The 23,785-nt window shown below is 40.3% G+C and overlaps 1 protein-coding gene across 1 annotated transcript in view; it reads right to left on the reverse strand.

Moving 5' to 3' along the window:
• Positions 1-338: 338 nt before the first annotated feature.
• Positions 339-23,785, reverse strand: part of nrn1la (neuritin 1-like a) — a 110,642-nt gene continuing 87,195 nt past the window's right edge. Inside the window, exon 3 of the mRNA XM_026172962.2 lies at positions 339-812. Within this exon, the coding sequence (XP_026028747.1) occupies positions 512-812 (301 nt within the window). The 3' untranslated portion in view covers positions 339-511. The remainder of the gene's footprint in view (positions 813-23,785) is intronic.

Consider the following 23,785-nt stretch of genomic DNA (forward strand, 5'->3'; position numbering starts at 1 on the left):
ATAAAAGTGGGGTTAACAGTAACTAGTTGTGGCACCTAGTCTTTTCATCGCTTTGTTTTCAAGTTTATCAAACAAGTCTTAGTTATTACATTTCTCTTATTAATCTCTTATCTTATTGCATTCAAGGAGACAGACTCACCCTGAAACCATCACATGCAAGCTCGTACTAACTAGATTTAGAAGGATACAGGATGAAGACGGATGATGCGAGGCTGCAGTATGCATCTGCTCAACTATGTATGTGTTTGCAGGGCTTGTGTATCTCTCGGTGAGTTTTGTGAGCTTTTTTTCAACTGAGAATCTAATTAATAGGCAGAGAATATGCATGAAACGGCACAGGCAATTTAGAGATATATTATCAAAAAGACTGTCGAGCCTCTGAACATGCAGTTAGAAATATTCGACCCCTGGCAGAGCAGAGGAAGAAGCAGTGAAAAGTCTATGGAATCGTGGAAGAAAAAGTACACAAAGTTTATATCTATTCACACTAATCCCATTTCTTTGGGGGTATTTATATCCAAAACAACAACAGCAGCAGCAGAGGAGACAGTAGAAGGAGATAGTGGAGGCAGCCTGCCACGTGATAGGCCCTCCCTCTTAGAGACTCCTGGTTGATCTCTTCTTGGTTGGGTGAGCCGTTAGGGGACACCGAGGCCGCTGGGTGGGTGTTACGGTTGGAGCACATGTCATAAAGGTTTCCGGAGAACTGCATTTTCTTAGACTCCTGGCGGAGAGACTCCCAGACAGCTGCCGCTTCCTCGGGACAGCCAGCCATCGCCACGTTAGCGCAGTCATGGAACTCATCCCACGACCTGCAGAGAGGAGCGAGAGTAAGACGGAGACATCTGATTATTTGGCTTGTGGATCATGTTAATATTTCAGCGCGCAACACATTCAAAGCAGTTTTATCCATCTGTACAAACTATTGCACTAGATGCTGGATTTTTCCAGAAAGCTGTAACTTCATATGTAAACAAAACAGGAATTATTAAAGCATTTCCTTTGTAGAGAGGTGAGTGAGTCTATGGTTCAGACTAAACTTCAAATTTACTTTCTGCTCTAACGACTGCAGATTTTGAGTGCATAATCTATAGTTCATCACTTAGAAGCTGTTCAAAATGAAATACAATAACTACCAAATTGATTATCATGGCAGCACACACATTCATGGTGCCCAGGGGATGGGTCCCTTGATACCTCCTTGTATGCCCCTGGGAAATCAAGGATTTCCCCATTTAAGCGAAAAACTATAAAATCTGCATGCATGATTACTGTAGGACACATTTTTCTTTTCTTCAGCATCGCCAGTGACGTTCACCTTGATGTCTTCAGTGAAACATCTCAAACACTTTTGTCAAAGTATTCATAACCCCCTCAGAGTGAACTGCAATATCTACAGTGAGTCTGAGACTTTAAATGTTTCTTTGGAAACCTCTTTTCTGCTTCTACCTGAGTTTTCCTGCCAAAGGACTTTGATAATAGTTTTATAATACTTTGAAAACTGGAGGCTAGACGTTTCTGACCCGGAGGTGACTCAAACACTGCATCATTACTCTGTTGCAGCATCGTCAGGACGCTTTAGAAACTTTTAAACTAGTTATGTGTAGTTAACCAGCAACACACACACTGACCTTGTATGAGAGGTGTTTCATGGGGCTTTTCAAACCAAATCCTCAAAATCATGTTATTTTACCCGTAGACCCTTATCTTTCTTTCTGTCACGGTTCTGGGTCGGTTCGACCCAGCATTTTGAGTTTCTGATGTTTTGGTTTATTTTTGCACTATGGGCTGCCCTTTGATACTCTTGTGCTTTGATCGTTATTGGATTTCTAGGTTTCTGTTTGTTCGTGTTTAAGGATTTGTTGCCTCATGTATAGTTTGGGTTCCATGCGTTATTTTCTGTCTGCCTCTCAGTGTTGAGTCTGTGTGTGATGGTTTCTGGTTTCCTGTTTTACTTTGAAAGTTCATGTCTCATGTCAGTGCGTTCAGTTTTACCTCTCCCCTGTCTTGTTAGCCTGATTTCTCCCAGCTGTGTCTCCCTCTTGTTGCCCATTCCCTGATTACTCCCCGGTGTATATAAGCCCTGTGTTTTCCTGTGCTCCCTGTTGCGTTGTACCTTCAACTTGCTGTGTGTTCATGATTTCCAGTCCTCCAGCACCTCAGTTTAGAGTTTTGTTTTGCTTTTGTGAGTCTTATTTTATGTAGACGTTTGTCCAGCAATAAGGCTGCGTTTTCGGTTTAAATCTTGTCTCCAAAGAGTCCTGCATTTTGGGTCCACCACTCCAGCCTGCCTGCCACACAGCCGACCATGACACTTTCCTTTTCTGCACTTGTGCATTAAATAGACTTTTTAAAAGCACAGAAAATATGTGACTTTTTCCATTCAAGTTTGACATTCAACCTCCTGTCACTGTGTCTTCACCTCATAGATTTAGGTGAAAAAAGAAGTCAAAGTCAGTTACACCTTGAGTATAAACAACCCAAATCAATAATTAATTGCCATTATTATTCTCAATGAAATGATATGAAAAGATTTTAAACAGGCAGTTCTGGTAAAGATTTGCTGACAGTGAAGCATTCGTCCTTTCACCGAGTAAATCAAATCCAGCCTGTTTGCTTGCTCCCTTGACTTCGTTCAGTTGTTGCCAAGAGACCATCTGCTGATCTTCGATGCTCTGAGAGCAAGGGTCACCCTACGGGTTAGACTGAAATGTGGAAAAACCTTCATTAGAGTGTGGAAGGTAAATGCGTGTTTGTTGAATCACTGCTGTGTTATACCCATCAACAAAACATGAATTTGACACACTTTCTTAGATCTATTTTAAAGCCAAATGAAAGGAAGCATTATTTACGATGAGAGGCAGGTGAGGAAGAAGTGACTTTAAGTAATCTTGCACAAAGATATTTTTTAAAGGATATCTTGCAGCGAAACACAAAATTAAACTTTATTCCAAACACTCTTGAGCTCCACATCCACAGCAAGTCTATTTGGCTGTAATTGGCTGCTAATTCTCCCTCTCATTGTGGCTGTGCTGCCTAAATTGTCTCTGAGGAGAGTTAACTACGAGAAGCGAGGCGCAGAGTTGGGGGAAAAAGTAGAAGCAGATGACTCTGTTCAAAGTCTGCCACAGAAGCACTCAAAAAACACAAAAGTTTTCATAATTAATGCTGGCAAAACATCATGCGGCACTCCAACTTTCAAAAGACAAGAGCTACATTTAAACCCATTACTGGACAATACATACAAGGTATATTATTTAGATACTGCATCCACTGCGTCTTATTGAAACAAATATCATTTAATCTCGGGGGACTCAAACTTGGGAGTTTTGTAAAGCTACAGTGCTAAACACAACACCACTGTGCATGGCATAGCTAAAGCCAAGCTTTATCTGTAGGACAGATAACCTCTATTATGATTCTATGGAGCCCTGCAAGGGACATGGGGAAAAAAGTTGAAGTTGAACTTTTGCAAGATCTCGCAAAACTTCGAACTGGTAACAGACGTCTCCGAAAACGTCGGAGCACTTTTGCAAATATGTGATGTCTTGATAAAAGTTTATTTTGTGACCCAGAAAGAGTAATATTAAAACTAAGTTTTGGGACATTGGGACAGCTTTCGTTGCCTGGCTCGTCACCTATCCCAGAATTCATAGCGCAGCCCAGCCAATTCCATTTTTCAACAATGGCAGCAGCTACTTAGTTTTAATATTATCATTTCTGGGTAATTTCTGACTCAGATGGATGGATGGATCTATCAAGCACTGGGAATGTCTCAGATTTCCAGGACAGTGTTGATGGCGGTGTTAAGCAGTGTGGTTTTTTAGTGCGTTAAATTGCCACTGCAGAATCGCAATCTGTTTCTAATGCATAGCTCCCTGAGTACCTCGAGTTTAAAAACACTCATTAATGATTTTTGAATCTTTTATTGATCTATTGTTGAATTGTAGATGATGAAACCCCAAAATTCACAGCATCCAGTTTGCCCACAGTGTTTGGCAGATTGGCGATCCTCCCCCCATTTTCACTTCTGGAGGACGCAGCCTCTCTAGGATGCTAATTTGTTTGACCAGGTGTTTTTTAAGCATTACACATCTTATCAAGTCTTTTGTTGCATCTATGTCAACCTATTAAATCAAATTGAATATCAAAATATCCTTCCACCCATCTACTTTCTCAACCTCGTAAATAAATAGGGTTGTGGAAATATGTTTATACAGAAAGAAAAAGAAAACTGTGCTCTCAAGTTATTTTAATTGCCACATTCCTCTGTCTGCTTGTTTTTTAGGCAGTGAGAAAATGACCCACATCAGAACATAGTTGTTCGCAGTGGGCAAAGGACAGGAACTGAACTGGAGTCACAGTGAAAATTTGTGGCCCCATTTGAAATGAAGAATCGATTCAAATTGAAAAGCGAATCAAACTAAAGTGTTTTCTGGCTCTTAACTTTCCACAAAATGTCAGCGCAGTTCATTTAGCCATATGCTTTATGGCTTTTTCCACGCTGCAGGAAAACACTATGGATGAGTCCACTGCTAAAAGAATTGATCAGCCGAATCTAATTCAAACAAATAGATAAATCATAATGAGACAGGATGTTCTCCTTTGTTGCAGTCTAACACTGTGATGCCCCGAGGGCTGACGTCGTTATTAATCTTGTGAAATGTAGCTGTAAATTTCACCGAAAGTGAACTCATGAAGCAGAAGCTCTAAACATAGAAACATCATTTTCTCCTTCTGGGTGACTTTTCTTACTGTATCAGTACAGGATGTCAGTTTGATGACATTTGCTGCTGATCAGAAGCACCTAGATACAAACGCACATACACCGTCCGAGACACACACATTTTTAAACTTCCTCTGACAGCTTCCAGGACGCTTCCGCCTTCTTTTCTGTCAAACACAAGTATAATTCGTTTAAGCCGTCTTCAGAGAAGGGACCACACATGCATGATTTCCCACGTATATCTTCATATAATTAAAGTAGCCATCATTACTGCAGGCTTTGCTTCCCTTAATGACTGTGTGTGTGTGTGTGTGTGTGTGTGTGTGTGTTGGCCTTTATCCAGGACTTAAGTGGACCACTTCCGACAAAAAGGGCTGCAGTAAGAGGACAACAGCTTTCCTGCTGCTGTGGGAGGAGCAGCTGATGGAGGAGGTGGAAAGGGCAGCATCTGGCTATCGTTTGTGTGTATGTGGACAAAAAACAGTGAGTGCAGGAGTGTGTCTAGAAGATAACACGGGAAAGACAAAGTCAGGAAGGGAGGGCGTCCTGCGCAGGAGTGCAGCTTTTTTTCTTCTTTTTTTGATTCGGGTGTGAGTTTGTGTATCTTTCCTTCAGTGTTTTGTGAACGTAAGAGTACGGGTCTCTGCACACAGTCACAGGTGGTGCAGAGACAGCACAAACGCAGCGAGGACACTGACAGACAAGCAGCTGCTTTCACAATAATAAAACCTCCTGAGAGTACGTCTGTTCTGCTGTTAGCATGCTGCTGCTGCTGACATCCAAAAATCTCCAAACACCAATTCTGAGTTGTTTTTTTTTGTTGCTTTCTCTTTTCTATTTTGACCATCTGGGTGTTCACTAAGTTTCGTGGCTCTCTGTCACTGGTAACAATTACTGACATGCGAGGAAGCTGTATGTAACACTTTCGTCAAAACAGTGTTAGTTCAGGAGATTTGGGGAGGCAAAACAGTGCTAGGGAGGAGAACAGGAGAGACTGAGATATTAGAGAACACAAGCAACAAAAAGGTTCAAAAAGTAGCCCGGAGAGACAGTTTGTACCCTAAATGTAGTAAATCTGAGAAGAATTAGAGCACCGTTTGATACTCTCGAGGTTAGTAACCTACATAGAATCATGTGGAGTTCCAACTTTAAGACTACATGATGGTTTTACAGCTGTTACATTGATAATTATAAAAAATGAAAAAATTAAATGACTATAGCTGACACTGCTCAAGTTAATCTTTCAGTCATTAAATCAGTTTACACTTACAGCTTTTGGAGTTTTCCTCTTTTCACCTGTAGGGTTGAGTTGTAAGTGAAAGAGTCAATTTGTGATTGAAGTGAAGACTTTCAGTTTTCATTCAGTAGGTTTTGCAAAAAAGTTGCTTTAACTGTTTAGGAATTAAAGCCATTTTATATGTAGCCTCCTAATTTCAGAGGGGGACTACATATAGATTTCATTACATTTTAAAAAAAACCCAAAATAGTTGAAAATAGCCAGTTGAGACCCGTTCTTTCTTTATTTCATGACAAATGAAACAAACTATTTCTAAGGATAAGAAAAGCAACTTCACAACATCTCATCAAGTCAAGAACACTCTTGTTCAGGTATATCTATCACTTTAAACATCTACAACCAAGAAATGTTTTAATGAATGAATATACAGTCTTTATTGGACGGTGCAAAACTATGTTTACACTTAAAAGTCCAGATTAGGCCTGGTCACAAAATATTGAAAATAACTTGTACAAGGAGAAAAGTATGGAAAAAGAGAAGCAGCTCATGATGTGAAGCAGATAACATTGATGTTATGGCATGGGCATGTATGGCTGCAAGTGAAACCGGTCACTAGTGGTCATTGATGATGTGAGTACTGATAGAAGTAGCAGGAAGTATACAGGGCAGTACTCTTTGCTCAGACTGTGACAAATGCTGCTAAACTGATTGCAGAGCGCTTCCCAGTGCAAATGGACAATAACTCAAAACATGCAGCCGAAGCAACCCAAAACTATCTCAATGCAAAAAAGTGGGTTGTTCTTCATTGTCCAAGTAAGTCACCTGATCTCAAACCCAACAGAGCATCGCTTTCAGACATTAAATAAAAAAACTAAATGTGCAGAGACCCACAAACAAGCAGGAACTGAAAGTGTCTGCAGTAAAGGCCTGTCTGAACATATTAAGAGAGGAAACACAGCATCTGATGATGTCAGTGGAAAAACTTTTCATAGCTGGTGTCTGATCTTCTTTTCTGTGCATCTTTGCTGACTTTATATTCCTTCTTGTCCTAACCCTTCAGGCTTAGAGGGAACAAGCTCTGCCCGGTGGTGGAGGGTCCTAATTATTCCAAGTTTGTGTTCCAGAGGGTGATGGGAGTCAAAGAGGAGGTACTGGGCCGTGTGTGTGTGAGCTTCCGGTAAACTTCGATGTTGAGGTTGCCATTCTCTTCAATGTGCATGGTGCAGTCCAGGAAAGGCAAACAGTTGTCCTTTGTGTCTTCCCTGGTGAACTTGATGTTTTTATCCACAGTGTTAATGTGCGCAGTGAAGGATTCCACTTCTTGTGTTTTGATTTTGACCCAAGTGTCGTCCACATATCTGTACCAGTGGCTGGGTACTCTTCCTTTGAAAAAGCCAAGAGCCTTTCTTTCCACTTCCTCCATGTAAAGGTTGGCTACAATAGGTGACACGGGGGAGCCCATGGCACAGCCATGTTTTTGTCTGTAAAAGCCTTCGTTGTACTTGAAATATGTAGTGGTGAGGCAGAGGTCTAACAGTGTGCAGATCTGATTGGGTGTGAAGTTGGTCCTGTCCTCCAAGGAGCTGTCTTCTTGTAGTCGATCAACATTGAAGTTTACCGGAAGCTCACACACACGGACCAGGGGCCCGTTCTTCGTACGTCGCTTACTACATCCAAGATCAAATCATCGCGCTAACCGTGAGCTCGCTAATCCGGTTCCCCGAACACACCTGCTGTTGACGATTACTACAGCTGGACGCAGGAATGTGACATCACTGGGTGTCGTAAAAGGGGCTACGCATCGATAGTAGAAACATTGATCGGCAACCCGCTGATTGGTCGGCGAAAATGTCGAAGGGGCGTGCTCGGTATTTTCCGGCAGCAGAGCAAGAACTCATGAGTGAGGGATTTCAGGAGTTTCAGAGTTTAATTAAAACGCAAGAGAACACTGCAAAGGCTGCAAAAGCAAGGAGAGAGGGCTGGCAGAAAGTTGCTGACAAATCAAACTCGTAGGTAATTTAATAATAATAATAATAATGGATTGGATTTATATAGCGCTTTCCAAGGCACCCAAAGCGCTTTACGATACCACTATTCATTCACTCCCACATTCACACACTGGTGGAGGCAGCTACGGTTGTAGCCAGGCTGCCATATCGCGCCATCGGCCCCTCTGGCCAACACCAGTAGGCGGTAGGGTAGATCTATCATATGACACTATATTGTCCAATATCATATGGCATTATATTATATTATAATATGTTATATTATATCCCCTTTCACATTAGAGCCACAACAGGACCCACAAGAACATGGGAACAAGTAAAAGTGGAATACAGGAGTATTCTACAGAATGGTAATATTTATCTCTTAGATTGCTTTGCGTCTCTTGGCAAGGTAATACTGGCCTGTAATACTCTGTTAGTTTGTTCATAACAGCAACCAAGAAAAGGGCAGAGGAAAAAAAGACAGGTGGTGGTCCTGAACCCCCTCGTCAACAAGTTGGTTAAGTAAATAATACCCTCACGGGAATATCGATATCTCTCTATGAGCACACTGTCGCGCTGAGCTAAAGGATCCTGTCTATCCCGCAATATACGCTGAATTCTGAGGACTCTCCTTATCAATCTTGCACCTTCCGCAATGGGTTGGTCGCGTATACGGACAGGACATGGCTGCGACAGGCTTCCCAAATCCACCTTCGCTTCTATAGCCGTGGTCTCTCATCTTGATTACACGAAGTAATTTACAATTACTACTCTGAAATATGAATTACATCTGTAATAATCACATACATGTAATAGAATGTTAATAGTTCATTTCCCTTTTTTAGGAAATGACCTGTATGTATCTGTGTGACATCAATAAAAGGATCAAGTGCTGCATTATCTTTAGTTACATTGATAATATTTATTTATGGTGAAACAGTGGAAAAATATCGCTGTTGCTTTCGTATAAATGAAGCGGACATACCTGCGTGGCCGCGATCTAATCCTGTTTACATAAAGTAAACCTGCTCCCGAGCAGGTTTACGCTTACGGCTCTGTTGCTATGACAGCAAGTCCGGGATGAGCTTCGGGGAACCGACTGATCCAGGATCACGCGAAATCGTCAACAATCTAATCCGGCTAACCTACTTAGCGAGGTACGAAGAACGGGCCCCAGTACCTCCTCTTTGACTCCCATCACACAAACTTGGAGTAATTAGGACCCTACACCATCGGGCAGAACATGTTCCCTCTAAGCCTGAAGGGAAAAAGAAGGAACACACACATGTAAAGGAAGCACTTAAAACATGCGGCTATCCTAACTGGGCATTTATAAAGTCAGCAAAGAAGCACAGAAAAGAAGACCAGACACCAGCGAGGGAGGATAAGAAGGACAGACGCAACAACATTGTCATCCCCTATGTAGCCGGTGTATCAGAGAAACTCAGGAGAGTTTTCTCCAAGCACAACATCCCAGTGTACTTCAGACCCAGCAACACACTCAGACAAAAATTGGTTCACCCAAAAGACAAAACTCCTAAACACAAACTTAACAATGTGGTGTATGCTGTACAGTGCAGCGAGGAATGCCCAGACCTCGACATTGGAGAGACCAAACAGCCACTTCACAAGCGTATGGCACAACATAGAAGAGCCACCTCCACAGGACAAGACTCAGCAGTCCATCTGCATCTAAAGGACAAAGGACACTCTTTCGAGGATGCCAATGTTGGACAGAGAGGACAGAAAGAGGAAAGAGGAGTGAAAGAAGCCATTTATGTCCACTGTGAGCGACCATCTTTGAACAGAGGCGGTGGCTTACAACACCAACTCTCTGCCATCTATAATCCAGTTTTGAGATCCCTCCCCAGACGCCTTAACGTCCACTCACATCCTGGGCCATCTGACCTCAGGAAATCACATGATAGGGTGGGGCCAGGTTTCACAATGAGCTCAACCGAAACCCTGGCTGATTGTGACCCACACCCGCTTTCACACCTTGGCTCATATGATTAGGCAGAGGATCATCAGGGGGTCCTTTTGGGACTCTCCACCATTTGACCTTAGAACTGAAGAAGCTTCTCGGGTGAGAGGTGAAACGTCTTCAAGCAACTTAAAGAAGTCCAGACGCTTTTCTTTGCAAGCTCCTTAGACTACGCTGACCTTGATGACTGAGAACCTTCACAGACATATTTCTGCATAGCTTTTTTTAAATTTCACATTTCTGTATAGTTTTCATATTTATATCCTGTTCATAGCCTGTACATAGCTTGTACACCCACTCCAGCCTGTACATACTTATAGTTATAGCAGATTCATAACATACCTTCATACCGTATACATTGTAACATACCCATAATAGACTCATATTTTGTACCCTCATACCTATAACAGACCCATTTCTGTAATATATCTATATTTCTATATTATTGCCAATATATATCTATATCATGGCTAAAGCACTTCTGGATGGATGCTAACTGCATTTCGTTGCCTTGTACTTGTGACATGTGCAATGACAATAAAGTTTAATTCTATTCTAATTCTATTCTATTCTATAACGTTATAGCGTCCCACTCTGTGGCAGATGGGATAAGTGGTGGTTAACAAGGGGTTAAACACATGGGACTCTCCAACAGTTGTTTTACACTGAAGAAGCCTCTTGGATGAGTGTTGAAACATCTTCATGAACAAAAAAGAAATTCAGTTGCTTTCTTTTCAAGCATTTGAGACTATCATGAACTGGATCACAGACACACAGCCCATCGATTTGTAATGTAAAAACATATGTAAAAACGATTTTGTCTACATCATTTGGTAGCATCCTGCAGACACTGGAGAAAGCAGAGTGATTACTGGGTCTAAAGCTGTGGTTTTAAAGGTAAAAATGAAATAATAATGATAATAATAAATAAAAATTACTGTTGGAGCCTCTCGGCTTCACTAAGTTGAGATATTTAAAAAGAAGCAAATGAATGAAAACAAGTCAGCTACTTTTGAGGAAGACTGCAAAAAATGTTTCATATTAAAACCATCAGACTTCACCTTCACCGGCCTCCATTAGTGTAACCAGGTTGACGCACTTCATGAAGGCTTCCTTTGCCTTGCTGAAAAGAAAAAGAAATCCTTTTTTCCCTTTGCACAAGAGTTGGTCTATATTTTGCATCTGCAGTATTCATGTAAAGGTTTAAACATGAAATGACTATTTTTATACATGTTCTGTTGCCTAACATGTTGAACTCGTGAGCAGCAGAGGATTTTTATGCATCTGTGGTGGTACTGTTTAATATTTGGCAGCTTTTTATGGGAAAATGAAAAAGTAAAGCGCAAAAGCCTCCCTTTTTGTCACTTTAAATGACTTCTAAATCTCTAAGATAACCAGTAAGAGATGCTGAACTCGGGAATATTATGGCCTCTTTGTTTGGCAGCAGTTTCAATCCTAACTGCTGCATCCCAAATGAGCTGTAGAGCTGAAAGTGACTTTAAACTAAGGTAGGAATAGGAATAGAGAGCACTGCGATGAGATGCAATGAAAGCATGAATGGCCTTATCTAAATCTGTAGAGAATAGAAATATAAAAGCAAATAGCAAGGCTGCAGTGAAAGAGGAGAGGGTTTTCTGATAACACCCGTTTTAGGGATCGGTAGACTCCAGCTTTTGTTTGTGTAACCGTAACCAAGGAAACAAATGTTGGATTTTACCTTGCTGTTTTTTCACACTTCACAAATACTTCAGCTAAAAGAGGAGAACCAGGAGTTCTCTAAGCTTTATTCTAAAAGTGCATCCTGTCATTCATCCTCTCTTAAGATACTCTTAAGGTTTTAATCACTGCCTATATGTTATCTTTTAGACATTCAGTGGTGTTAAAAAGTGTTTGACTGCTTCCAGATTTCTTATTTTTTTGTATTTTTCTCACACTTTATCAGTAATTGAGATTGCTCAGTCTGGAAAAGGTTCTAAAGCCATTTCTAAAGCTGTAGATCTCCAGCGTACCACAGTGTGAGCCATTATCCACAAATGGCGAAAACATGAAACAGTGGTGAACCTTCCCAGGAGCGGCCGGCTGACCAAAATTACCCCAAGAGTGCGAGATCGACTCATTCAAGAGGTCACAAAAGAACCCAGAACAACATCCAAAGAACTGCAGGCCTCACTTGCCTCAGTTAAGGTCAGCGTTCACGACTCCACATTAACTGGGCAAACATGGTCTGCATGGCGGGGTTCCAAGATGAAAACCACTGCTGAGCAAAAGGAACAAAAAGGCTCGTCTCAGTTTAGCCAGAAAACATTTTGAAGATCCCTAAGACATTTAGGAAAATTTGTGGACTGATGAGAAAAAACTTAAACTTTTTGGAAGTTGTGTGTCCCATTGCATCTAGTGTAAAAGTAACAGCATTTCTGAAAAGGAACATCATACCACCAGTAAAACAGGGTGGTGGTAGTGTGATGGTCTGGAGCTGTTTTGCTGCCTCAGGACCTGGAAGACTTACCGTGGTAAACTGAACCATGAATTCTGTTGTCTGCCAAAACATCCTGAAAGAGAATATCTGGCCATCTGTGTGACCTCAACCTGAAGCGCACTTGGGTCTTGGGAGAGGTCAGTGATCCAAAACACTCCAAGTCCACCTCTAAATGGCTTAAGAAAAACAAAATGAAGGCTTTGGAGTGGCCTAGTCAAAGTCCTGACCTGAATCTGATTGAGATGCTGTGGCATGACCTTAAAAAGGCGGTTTATCATGGGAAACCCTCCAATGTGGCTGAATTAAAACAATTCTGCGAAGATGAGTGGGCCAAAATTCCTCCACAGTGCTGTGAAAGATTCATTGCCAGTTATCACAAATGCTTGATTGCAGGTTTTGTTACTATGGGTGTCCCAACCAGTTATTAGGTTTAGGGGACAATCACTTTTTCACACAGGGCCATGTAGATCTGTTTTTTTCTTCTTAATCATAAACACCGTCATTTAGAAACTGCACATCTTTGTTAAATATTTTACATTTATTTGATTATCTGAAACATTAAAGTGTGACAAACATACAAAAAAATTGGAAATCTAGAAGGGGGCAAACGTTTTTTTCCACCACTGTACATGGAAATGCAGCACAGGTAAAAACAGACTTTATATAAAATGCGTATTTGGCGTGATCACCTTTTTTCTTCAACACAGCCTGAACTATCTTCACCAAGCTTTCTAGTAATTTCTTTAAGTAGTCTTCATCATTTCTGTTGAAGCTTCAGAAAAAGGTAGATGGATCAACTGAAGGACCAGATCATCTCTCAGGTCTCGTGTCAGGTCTTTGCTAGATTTCTTCCTATTTCTTAAGGACATGACTTTCAGATACTGTTCATTTGCTGTAATCAGCTTTTTAGGCCTGACACTTCTTCTTTTTGTCCACTTGCCGCAATTCCTCTTTTTTTAAGGACATAGTGCACACCATGCCGAGATATGTTTCTTCGCTAACAGCTGTTTGGGAATCATCAAGAACTAGTGCCCAAGATCCTGCAAGAAAGTCTGGCTCCTTGGAGAGGTGGCTCAAAACTTTTGCACAGTACTGTATATTTTACATGTATACTTAATAAATGAATTTTACTTTGTAATAGTGGAATATGTACATTATGTGAGAGCACATACAGTTTTAATGTTGAAAGTCAATGTTCAGATCTAAGGGGATGAAAAATGGAGGTTGTACAAAAAACACATTTGGTCTTTAAAACCAAATTTCAGCTTCATATTTAAAAGCAAAGAGTTTGGAGATTCAGAATTTGCAAACCATTCCATGTCAACAAAAACAATTATTACTTATTTAGTGTGTGCACAAAGCAAATTGTAGCTTTTTGATTTCCCAACAGGCACACCTGGTATGCTGTTCTTTGTTTTTTTAAAAAGTGATTGCTTCTAAGCTTTTAGTCTTTATTAGTAATTTGTCAAAGGCTTAAACTTTCCTAGATGCAAATCTTGTATTTTTTTGAACTTTCAGACTTCAGCAAAAACTACATAGACATGAAGACAAAAGAAAAAGACATATCCTTTTTAGCTCCCATGGATGGATTCATACCTAACCTTTGTAGACAAGGCCATAGCAGAGATGAAGAATAACTCAAGCACCTCTCAACATCTCTCAAAAGACAGATTTTTCCATTTTTTGAAGTACTTCAATTACCTTTACAACTGTACTTTCTCCAAGGATAACATTCTGCAAGGGGAATAAATGAAGCCTTGATCTATTCAGCCTTAAGTTACTCAAATTAAAACACATTTAGTCCAAAAATACTAGAGCTGGCCTGGGCTCAAGGTCTACGTTTGCTAAAACCCACAAATTCACGAGTTCACAATGCCATGATTCACACTTGGTCAAGCCATTAATAAAATTTCAATTGGTAATATTCTACGATACAGCCTCCAATCGCAAAATCAATTTTCAGGAAAAGTTTACTTAATTTTAAAGAAGAAGAAAAAGGGTTAAAGACCAGTTTAAATCACACATTCTCACATAACTTGGGCAGCACATTGGTGCAGAGGTTAGCACTGAGAGTGAATGGATGACAGACTGGCACCCAGTCCAGGGTGTACTCTGCCTCTCGCTCTGTGACTGGATGGATGGATGAATGGGTGGATGGATGGAGCGATTCTCACAGTCTTTCAGTCTTATACTTTCAAAATGAAACTTAACGTCTGACATATTTTGTATACTCCGCTATGAAGCCTGATGCTACAGATGTTGATACTCTCCCTCAAAATAGGTGTAAAAATTGGCATGTGTATCAGATATATGTAAAATTTACAATTTGAAATTGTAATAGAAATTATATTCTTTAACCACTGACAAAGTAAGTAGTAAAAAGGAATAGGATATACAAAGTAAAGCGATACCCATTGTTCATGTGTTCCCTTCAAAGCTTTAGCAAAAGGTTACATTTTAATTCTATTGAGAATAAATTCTCAGTATGTTTACCCCCAAACATTTCCTTTTCACCTCGCCTTCTCTCAATCCGCACTGAATGATTGCGAGTGCAAAATGCCTATTGTGAATATGAGGAATAAAAGCAGTACTGTACTCCTGGGAGAACCCTGACAATGGAGCAGCCTTGGCCTAGATGCAAATCATATCCCCTCTTTCAGACTGCACTGTAGCATACATGTGTGTGCGCGCTGTGACGGTGTGCATTTTTGAAAACGTGTGCACTGTTGAATGGGCACGTGATTGTGGATCTTCAGAGGGGCACAATCTCCTCATTAGGTGGCTCTGATTGAAGCGCTAAAGCCATGTTCCTGAGTGCGGAGAAGGAGGGAAAACGTAAGAGGGGAAAAACAGAATAGAGAAGTAGGTGGAAGGTGGTGAGAGAAGGCAAGAAGGAGGAGGGGAACGAGAGGGAAAAAGGGGAGGAAGAAAGAGGGGAGGTGAGAGAAGTAGAAAGAGAGAGAACAAAGAAGTGAGGTGAGGACACAGAGAGGGGGGGAAGTGTGTATGTGGACAAGAGGATTTTGTGTTTGCATGAGCTCTTGTGTGCCTGCATTAGGCAACAGTCGCACTAAGGTGGCTGGGTTGCAGGATTAGTAGTTTAATTGGTACCTTAAGGAATAGAAGAGACTTAACAACAGTGTAGTGGTATCAGGGGTGGGCTGCAGGGCTGTGGTGACGCACGCACACACACACACACACACATGCACGCACACATGCACAAATGATTATTTCTCTTGAATAATCCCCCTTACCCCGATTTAAATCAGACGTTACTGTTAAACCAAACTCTCTCTTTCAAATTCATAAAAGTAAGAATGGATTATCATTAAAACACCTAAACATGAGAAGAAGAGCAAGAACGGGCAGGTTAAAGTAAGGAAGGGAAGAAATGGGAAAAAGGTACAAGGTGAACCAAAAAAAAAAGCAGAAAGTTAAGAGTGTAAAGCTGGATGTTCTGTGAAGCTGTACTTAAGGTGCCACAATGCCTAATCAGAACTGCTGATCAGAAACCTTTTTTCTCCACCACCTTCTGATGACAGAGTTGAGGTCTGTAGCCGAACATTTCTTCAACTTTTCAAAAACCGACAATCTGACACTCTCACCCACTTCATGCTTTTATTGGCCAGCTGTGTGGAGTTGTAAAAAACCTGCCTGTGTCCTACTGTGCGTCCCCCAGAAACAATTGCAAGAAATTGTGCACTTTCCATTTTACTGTTACGTTCCTTTAACCCTCTCAAGGCAGGCTTTGCAGATTTGCAACAGTTAAAAACTAACAAGCTGATTACCCCACATACATATTTTATGAGTTTTTTTTACTCAGAAGCACCACTGCAGGACTTGGTTGTGCATTAGCAACAAAAAGTTTAATTTGAGCCTGAGAGGGTTAAGCGAGCTAGTGCATATCAAAAACATAGAATATTATAAAAAGTTATTTTTTAAATTTAATTAAAAAGGTTAACTTTGATTTATTCTATATTAGAGTAAACTGAAATTTTGAGCCTTTTTTCTTGTATTTTTGATGATTATAGTTTATGGCTTATGAAAAAAGTATCTGTTATTGGAATATTTCCTAAGATCAATAAAAAAAAAAGCATTTAGAATAGATAAAAACCCCCCTTTGGGAAGGTGTACTCATTTATACACGCAGTCCTTGGCTGGGCTGCTTAACCATGAATTGCTACATCAGAGCAGTGCAGCATGGAAGTGGAAGTCGTCTTAACAATATTCCATACATTTTATGTCAGGTTCAGGTCAGGTAAATTGGCTGGTCAAGCAAGCACAGTAAAAACACATCAGGAAACCATGTGGTAGCAGCTTTGGCGCTGTGGGCAGGTTTTAACTCCTACAGGAAAGGTAAATTGGTGTTATCCATAAAGTTTGCACGAAGGTGGAAGCGTGACATGCTCTGAAATCTCCTGGTGGATGCTGCACTGACTTTGGACTTGATGAATCACAGTGGACCAACCACCACCAACACCAGGAGATAATGTGGGACCCCCCAAATCATCAGACTGCAGAAACGTCACACTTAACTTCCAGCACCTTAAATTCTGCACCTCTACACTTTTTCTCCAGACTTTAGGATGTTGATGTCATCTCAAAAAAAGACTTTGGACCACTGAGCAACAGTGCAAGTCTTTTTCTCCTCAGCCCAGGTGAGCTGCTTCTGTTGTTGCCCTTGGTTCAGGACTGGTTTGATATCAGGAATGTGACAGCTATAGCTCGGTTGATCTGATATCCTCGTGTTGGTGTTGTTCCCAGATCATCATACTAAATGTTGTTCTAGGATCAACGTTGCAAGTGACCAATCAGAATGTTGTGATGTCATACTTTTGCGACTTCGGGAAAAACTGGCGTAAAACAAAAAACTGTACTTAAGCTGCAAGAAACCGCCTCTGTCCGCCGATAAACGGACCCTGACCCTAACCCTAACCGTAACCCTTTAATAAACAGTAAGCAGAATTGATATTGTCCTTGCAACATTGGAATTTCATAAATGCACGAATGGCTTGGCGCGCAAAAGAATAACGTCACAACAATGTGATTGGTCACTTGCAATGTTGAACCTGGAACAACATTTTCATGATGGTCTGGGAACAACACCAACACGAGGATATCAGATCATCCGCTATAGCTCCTTGCCTGAAAATGTATGTGCATGGTGCCTCTTGATGCTCTGATATCTGCCTCAGTCCACTTCTTGTGAAGCTCTTCCAAGTTCTTGAGTGGACTTTCTTCTTGAGTGTTATTGATTGCTATCCCTGTTGCATGTTCACATTTTTCTAGTTTTCTACTTTCCATGAATATACTTCAGCATAACACAATGAACAGAAGGCTGAAATCAGCCTTTTGTGGCTCTGAGCCAGTTTACGTCACTATACTGGTTCTGTCGCACAACATTTGTGGCGTCACCACATCCCTGGCAATGAGGGCATAAAAGACTCACTTCAGTCTTCTCCTAAACAGGTAACAGTGCCATGCAAATCTGTAAAGAAGTGTTGGTCAAACAATGACCCTAAGAGTGTTTGTAATTAATGACTTTGTCTTATATAATGAATTTACGGCTTGCAAAGAAGAAGTAAGGTTTTTTATTGTTTGTTTGGTGTTTATGAACAGCTGTCTTTACCATCTCACTATATACAGTGATATCATAAACATAAAAAAAAAAAGTAATGTTAGTGTTTTTGTACATGAGTGAAGCAAATAAGCACAGCAGGCGTGATGAAAACCAGGATAGGTTTTTCTAGTAAAAGCTAAATAGGAGAAGAATGGCTTGCTAAAAGTAATTTAAATTTTAGCGTCCACTCATCTTCACAAGGGTTTGCAGCTGTTCGCAAAAATGGGAATTTTTGTGACCCTTTTTGTGACATGTTGTAATTGTCCAACCAAACAAAGCAGCTACTCATTTTCCACCTTGATGTTTTTTAATGCACGTTTGTGAATCATGCTCATGCACAAATGCTGCATGACTGCAGTTTGCATAGTTGCAAGTCAGCTGTTGTGTTCATCAGCAGCTGTTGACAAGAATGGATGCAGAAATGTGGGAAATGGCCTTTCGCTGTGCAGGAAACGTCAGTGTCGTGTTAGCACCAGAAAAACAACATAATTCAGATCCTCTAGGCTGCCCGGACTGTTCCAACAAATAGCTGAAGTTTGACTAAAGACCAAGATGGTGACCCTCATTGGTGTGCTGCAGGAAAGCTTGGCGAACACCAGCAACAAAGGGATTCATCCTCTACATTTGACCCAACAGTTATTAAGATATTTCCATTTCAGTCTGGATGCTAGAGCAAAATTATCAACAATAAAAATGAGTCAGCAACAAGAGGCTCACACACAGACACTGTCACAGAAGAAGATAGTCAGAACAATGCCTTTAGCTTTTCTTCAAGGACTTTAATAACACTGTTTGTAGATCTTGATGAAAATGTGTCTTGCACAAAAAGTCTCCCTACAGTTAGTTTTTTCTGAGTCAGCTGAGTCAGCTGAGCAACATCTTTCTATGAATTCGAGAAGAAGAAGTGATGTGTATGGAGCATGCATGCTTTATGCACATGATAAATTCTATATATCAAGAGGAACATTGGTCAAATATCATATTACAGTTCATTAAATATCCGCTTAATTAGCACAATTGTGCAACTCCCACTCTGACTTCCTTCAGTGGTCTTGGATGGGATGCATCTCTGTACACTTAAATGTGGTGACTCTGGAAATTCATTATAATTTTTTTGCATCTGTACAAATTTAAGTTGACAGACACTGCTCTCAGATCAGTAGTCCTATTCTAAGACCCTCCTAAGAAATCTTCTTCCCCAAGAGGTCTTCTGTGAAAGATGGATGAGAGAGGTATGTATAAATAGAGCGGTGAGCGGAGATGACAAAGGGCAGGGAGAGAATAATGGATGGATAAAGGATATAGAGAAATGAAGTGAAGACAGAAAGAATAGAGAGGAGGAGAGAAGAGGAGTGATAAATGTTCAGGGCTCCAGCTGAAACAACGAGAGGCTAAAAGGAGTGTTAAAGAGTGAGTGAAGACACGCCGTAAGAAGGTCAGAGACAGCAGTCTTTATATTTAAAGTCAAACTGAAATAAAAACAAGATTAAATCAGTATATCTTTGACTTATCTGTCTTTGGACTTGTATAGCCGGCATGAACTTCTATACAAATTTATTATTAACACCCATCCAGTTTTTCTTGCTTATTCCAGGTCCGGGTCATAGGGTAAGAGACTAAGCAGAGATTCACAGATTTCCCTCTCCCCAGCCATCTCCTCCAGCTCTATTCATGGTATACCACGAAATTCCAAGACCAGCAAAGAGACGCAATATCTCCAGGATGTCTTCTGTCTGCCAAAGTCAGACATGCCCAAAAGACCTCACCGACGAGGTGTGAAAGGGGAGTGATCTCAACCACCTCAGCTGGCTCTTTTCTACTCTGAACCCCTCATAAAACAGTGAGGAACTGAGTCAGACTTTAAGGGAGAGCTTAGCTATCCTTCAGTGAAACCTCGTATCTGCCACTTGCTTCTGCGATCTTATTATTTCAGTTGCCATCCACAGCTTCTGATGTTAGCAATATAGATTGACCAGTAATGTGGGATTTAGCATATTTGTGTCCGTTTGCCTATGAAGAGCCTGCACGGATGGGAATGCAACCTATGTAAAAATGACTGCATTTAAGCCAACTAAAAAAACAACAAGCATATAGCTTGGCATGGACAACACCATGCATAGGCTGACTGCTGATTGGCTGAAAAGTGGTCTGCCATATAAAAGGCAATGATAGTGTAGTTCACCACATATAGAGAGAAGAAGTGAAGAACTATCAAAGATCAACAGCATGAAAAGAACAGCCAATGTCTGCAGTGGACTGTTTTGTAATACTTGTTTCACTTCAGCTCTTTGTAAGTTATCACTTTGCACTGTGGGTTGCTAATGAACCAACAATAATAGAAACACAAGCACCAGAATATCTGCAGACACTAAACAGCTACAATCTGTAGGTGACGGTCTGCAAAGCTCTCCATAAGCAAAAATGGACAGAAAAGCTGTCCAAGATCAACTCTACATTCTCTTGTTACCATAAAAGATATGCATTTCATCCACATCACTGTATATGCTACACCAATTCATCAGTTTATTTTATCAGTTTCCCCCTTCAAATGAGGACTAACCTTTTCCTGTGTTTGTACAGAGACCGAATTGGCCTTAACAACTCCATCCCATCAAAGCACCTCAGGAAAACTTCCATGCACCCTTTGATTATACTTCGACGGTAAAGAAAACTTCAGATAATTATAGTCCAGCCCCTCATGTGGAGGTTGATTATTAGGTGTTGTGAAACCTACTATAGCCAGTATCAAGGGTGTTTCCTTGACAGTATCCCTGAACCTCCAACACAAGTTCAGGTTCCTTCCTTAGACTCACTGAATTCACCACCCACTAGCATTTAAGGATCAGCTTACCACTATTACTCTATTACACTATTACCTTCTGCACCCTGCTGCTAACACCTTTGTCTCCCTGTTTCCAGCGAACCTTCCCCTCACCTAAGGCTATGTCCAGAGGCGGAGCCAGACATTTGAAACACCCGGGGCTTAGCCCTAAAGGGTAGTATGCATGTGGGATTATTATTTTAGAAATGACTGAAAGACTGAAAGATTAACAGGCTCTGTTTTGAGTTTTGTTCAAAAAAGAATGACTTCATATAGGATAAAAATATATCACATATGCAGGACACCATAAACTAGTTTTTTAATTAAGCAGCAAGGCAGAACAAAGTCGGGCCTGTATCAAGACACAGGGACTAAACCCCAATTCAACCAGACCAAGAACTGATCCAGAATTAAAACAGGACTACAACAGTTCAAAATCAGGACTACTGAGGACTTAACCAAGACAGAACAAGAATCAGAACTAGATGATAATAGAACTAAAAATCATCATAGACCTGCACTACACTTATTTTTTAATTCTACCAAAGTCCACTATTTAGATTGAGAAAAGTTTATATAATTATTTAGCCTTGTTGTGCAAACAAGCCCGCATAACTTAATAAATATAGAATTTGAAAAATAACAAACCTAAAAAGAAACACTAGGTACGAGATACATGAGTACCTATGATACGGTGATACTTTTGGTAAACAACCATTTGACTAACATTAGAGCTGGGCGATAGAACGATAACGATATGTATCGCGATATAACTTTTACTCGATAGAGAAATTAAGCTATCGCGATAGACCTCGCCGCTCTTGTCCTCTTAAAAAAAAAAAAAAAAAAAAAAAAGGGTCAGCCGATCCAAATTCAGTAGCGCAGAGCCGAACCAATCACAGCCGCAGCGTCACGTCGCGTGACTTGTTACGTACAGCGCAAGTGCCAAGCCGCACGTGTTTGTTTGGGAAGCAGCCAGCGGGTAATGGAGCCAGCGCATAATGGAGGAAATGAGCGTGACCGAAGAGAAAACAGATGATGGTTCCAACGCCGGAGAGACTGTCGAACGGAAGAGCCATAGAAGTTCCGTAGTGTGAAGGTATTTCGGCTATTTCAAGTCTGACAAAAAACAGAGTAGCGTGCACTGTAAATTGTGCCGAAAGCAAGTCTGGAAATACAGTAAACTGGTGCATGCGTCACACTGTGCACCACGTTATTGTTTCGGTGAAATGAATTTCTACAATACTGTTACTGTTACTTCTACTCTCTGCAGTGTTTAAATGCTTACATATACACACAGTTACTGTCCGTCCACACATACGACTCAGTTCTGCTTCTATGCCCCAGCTTTGTTTACTTTTTCCCACCGAGGCTTCTAGACTTCTGATTGGCCAACATTTCTGCACGGTTAGGAATCTAGCGCCACCTGCTGCTTTGGCATGTTCATAGCAGCGTTTTCCTTCATTTCTGCCTTTATGTGTGGACGGGATTATTTTTTAAAACGAAAACGGAAAATCTCAGTTTTCAAAAATACCCGTGTACGTGTGGACGTAGCCTCAGTCTCTGACTGGAAGCGCTAATTCGTCATTCGGCTTTTGTCAGACTAAAGTAACTGTTAAAACTGTTTGAAAAGCTCAGCTATACAACAAGGAGAGATTGAGAATTTCCTTTTAGTTCTCAGTTTATTTGATACTGACAAAAGTTAGTCAGTTTTGTCTGTTCTTCTGTAAAACAAACTAAGATTTATTTTTAGAATTAATATTTTGTTTCTAAGTGGAATTGACAATTTAGTCTGTTTCATTTGTTCTATTTTGAAACTTAAACGCTTTAGCGGCTGCCTTTTGTGTAGTTTGCAATATTTGCCTTTATTTATCTGAAAAAGTCTCATGTTCCTTAAGTACATCTACCCTGTTGAACTTATTATGGGAAATAAATATTTAAATAAAAACAAGCTGCTGATTATTTCACATTTTACTTGTGAGCAACGGCACATTTAAATCTTACAAATATAGTTATTTGGCTTATATCGTGATAGATATCGTTATCGCCTGAAATGAAAAAAACATATCGTGATATGAAAAAATCTCATATCGCCCAGCTCTAACTAACATGTGTGTCTCACCTGCTCTTGTTCCATCTCTGTTCTGTCCTCTCTCCCTCTCTGTCCCTCTCTCTCCCTCTTTGTGCTGACAATCATCAAATATACAGTTGAAACCACATATTTACTCTTCAGATAAAAACACTTTTTTAATTGTAACATCAAATCAGACTAAATGTTTATTTTTTTTAGATTGATAAATATAAAAAACATATTTGTTAACTTTAAGAGTAAAGAGAGAAACTATCTGTATGTCTTAATTGCAAATGGCACCAAATTGCATTCAAACTGAGTCACACTTATGGAGCTCCACAATTCTCTTCCTGGTGTTTTGTTGACATCTCTTGATGTTCCCATGTCACAGAAACAGGCTCTGTGTTTTGCCTTATATGCATCCACAGGTGTGTCACCAATTTACTCACATGGACTCTACTAACCTATCAGAAGCTTCTTCAGCTCAGAATGGAATCCTCTGGAGTTTTCTTATTAATTAACAATAAACTTAGTGTACATGTACTCCTAAATTTGATGAAAGTGATAAAAAACAGAAAGCTCTGTCTCTCTTTATTCTGACATTTAACTAATTCAAAATATATTTCAATATTTATCCAAAACAAAACAAGTTTACTCTAAATTGATGTTGTACAGTAAAAATGTTTTATGTTTTCTCCCTAAAGTGTATGTAAATATCTGGTTACAAATGTGAATATCCTGCTGTGTACTGAAATCCCTCTTGTTTTGCATAGAAATATACTGAACAACATACAAAGCATAATATATAAAATAACATTTACCTGAGTTTTTTCTTTGAAAGAAGCCTCTAATGTCCATTCTT

The sequence above is a fragment of the Astatotilapia calliptera genome, chromosome 7 (assembly GCF_964374335.1).
Source record: "Astatotilapia calliptera chromosome 7, fAstCal68.1, whole genome shotgun sequence".
In the NCBI taxonomy this organism is placed as follows: Eukaryota; Metazoa; Chordata; class Actinopteri; order Cichliformes; family Cichlidae; genus Astatotilapia; species Astatotilapia calliptera.